At 43.1% G+C, this 2,772-nt stretch overlaps 1 protein-coding gene across 1 annotated transcript; it reads left to right on the top strand.

Moving 5' to 3' along the window:
• Positions 1-202: 202 nt before the first annotated feature.
• LOC138504958 (general transcription factor II-I repeat domain-containing protein 2-like) lies at positions 203-2,011 on the top strand. Its single transcript, XM_069625338.1, has one exon. It carries the CDS (start codon positions 203-205, stop codon positions 2,009-2,011), a length of 1,809 nt encoding a protein of 602 aa, XP_069481439.1.
• The last annotated feature ends 761 nt before the right edge of the window (positions 2,012-2,772 follow it).

The raw sequence follows: 2,772 nt of genomic DNA, 5'->3' as shown, positions 1-2,772 counted from the left end.
TAGGCTTTTTAATCCGGCCCGCCGAACTTGTCCAAATTATAGTAAAAACCTCCTTTTTTTCCCCTTTCCCTGCAATGCCCACGTTTCCCCAATAGATGGCGCACTCAAAACACATTGACCGTTGTTGGAGTGGCGCGTATTTCTCTTTATTTCACTTTAATTTTCACTTCGTTTCACGTCACCATTAAGCCCTTCTGTAAAAATGAGCGGACCAAAGAGAAGGAAAGTGGACAGCGAATGCCGAGTGTTTAATAAGGAGTGGACAACAAAATACTTCTTCACTGAAGTCCGATCAACGGCTGTATGTCTGATATGCCAAGAAGCTGTTGCGGTTTTCAAAGAGTACAATATCAGCCGTCACTTTGCCACGAAGCATGCAAACTATGCTAGCAAGCAGTCAACACAAGAACGGGCGGCTACTGCTCAGAGGTTGGCAGCTAATTTACAGAGTCAACAGAACTTTTTTCACCGACAAACTGCAATTCAAGAGTCAAGTACCAAGGCAAGTTATTTGCTGGTATTCAAATTAGCAAAGGATAGCAAGCCTTTCTCCGAAGGCGAGTTTTTGAAAGAGTGCATGGTAGAGACAGCAGGTCTCTTGTGTCCGGAGAGCAAAGCCAAGTTTGAAAAAATCAGTTTAGCACGCAGGACAGTGACTCGCCGCGTGGAACTGATTGACGAAGATATAGTCAGCGAGTTAAACAAAAAGGCGGAGTCCTTTAAGTTATATTCACTAGCACTGGATGAAAGTAACGACATAAAAGACACTGCTCAGCTCCTAATTTTTATCCGAGGGATTAACGACAGTTTTGAGATAACGGAGGAGCTTTTGAGCATGGAATCACTGAAAGGGAAAACGCGAGGAGAGGACTTATATGAACAGGTGTCTGCTGTCATCGAGAGAATGAAGCTACCTTGGAGTAAACTTGCCAATGTCACCACGGATGGATCGCCAAATTTAACTGGAAAAAACATCGGGCTGCTGAAAAGAATCCAGGATAAAGTGAAAGAAGAAAACCCTGACCAGGATGTTATTTTACTTCACTGCATCATTCATCAGGAGTCTCTGTGTAAGTCTGTATTGCAGCTTAATCACGTCGTGGATCCAGTTGTAAAACTTGTTAACTTCATACGAGCAAGGGGACTTAATCATCGTCAGTTCATTACGTTCCTGGAAGAAACTAATGCGGATCACCAGGACCTACTTTACCACTCTCGCGTCCGCTGGTTAAGTTTGGGGAAAGTGTTTCAACGAGTCTGGGAGCTCAAAGACGAGATTCGCTCATTTTTTAATTTAATGGGGAAATCCGAAGAATTCCCCGAGCTGAGCGACACAAACTGGCTTTGTGACTTTGCGTTTGCTGTGGACATATTTTCACACATGAATGAGCTGAACGTGAAGCTACAGGGGAAAGATCAGTTTGCGCACGACATGTACACAAATGTGAGAGCCTTCAAATCCAAGCTGGTTTTATTCTCCAGGCAAATGTCAAACAAATCTTTCGCACATTTCCCCACACTAGCCGTGCAGAAAGAGGCCGCCCGAAATGCGAAGAAATACTGCAAATCACTGGACGATCTGCACAGAGAATTTTGCCGTCGGTTCTGTGATTTTGAAAAAATTGACAAGTCACTTCAACTGGTGTCCTGTCCCCTGTCACAAGACCCCGAATCAGCACCGCAGGAGCTGCAATTGGAACTGATCGATCTTCAGTCTGACTCCGTCTCAAAGGAGAAGTTCAAGTCTCTTAAACTGAATGACTTTTACGCTTCACTTAACGAGACCGCGTTTCCAAACCTCCGGAGGACGGCACAGAAGATGCTGGTGTTGTTTGGCTCGACCTACGTGTGTGAGCAGACGTTTAGCGTCATGAAAATCAACAAAGCCCATCACAGATCCAAGTTAACTGACCAACACCTCAGATCTGTCCTGAGAATTGCCACAACAAAACTAACTCCAGACTTTGATGCACTGGCAAAAAAGGGAGACCAACAACACTGTTCCCACTGAAATGGTGAGTTTTTCTGCTGTGTTATGAAAAAATGCATATGGAAAGTTTGGAAGTGCGTCTTTTAATTAAGAGCAATGCGCATTTACGCACAGCAGCGGTACAGTAGCTTAATTAACACGCCGCACATCGCTCTTAATTTAAATTAAAATTTTCAGCTGCAGGTAGGATATTTAATGCAGCCTATGTCTGTGTGCTTGGCAACGATACACGTGTACTGTTTGCGCGTGAAGGCGAGGGCGTCCGTGGCGAGTTTGTAGAGCGCGCGGTCAGGACAATCCATCCATGATTTTGCGGAGTTTAACACAAGTAGATATTATTGAGCTTGAGTATTTCGTTGTGTAATAATATGTTTTGAATGTTGAAAGTGATTCCATTTTTCAATAAATGTTGATTTCTTTAACTTTGCACCTTCGATTGAAACTTATTAAAAACAGACGCAATCTTGATAAATCACAGTGCGTATGTTATTTTAATCTATTTACATTTCCTCCTCACAGTATCTGCGAAATAGTATGTAAATGCCATATCTTGCATATTCCTTGAGACAAATTTATTAACTGATAAGGGCTATTTTTCACATTTGAAAGACAGTTAATAAATTGGGTTGTAGTGTTCTTACTGTGCTATGAGGTTTGCACACACTACATTTAATGCTTTAGTATATCCGGCCCAAACACTCCCTCCAAATGCACCTGGCCCGGCCCCTCTGTCAAATTTTAAAACCCATTGTGGCCCGCGAGTCAAAAAGTTTGCCCACCCC

The sequence above is a fragment of the Ambystoma mexicanum genome, chromosome 11 (genome assembly GCF_040938575.1).
Source record: "Ambystoma mexicanum isolate Mex_15411 chromosome 11, UKY_AmexF1_1, whole genome shotgun sequence".
NCBI classification, from domain to species: Eukaryota; Metazoa; Chordata; class Amphibia; order Caudata; family Ambystomatidae; genus Ambystoma; species Ambystoma mexicanum.
Note: the sequence above shows the minus strand (reverse complement) of the source record. Positions and strands in the feature narration are given on the sequence as shown.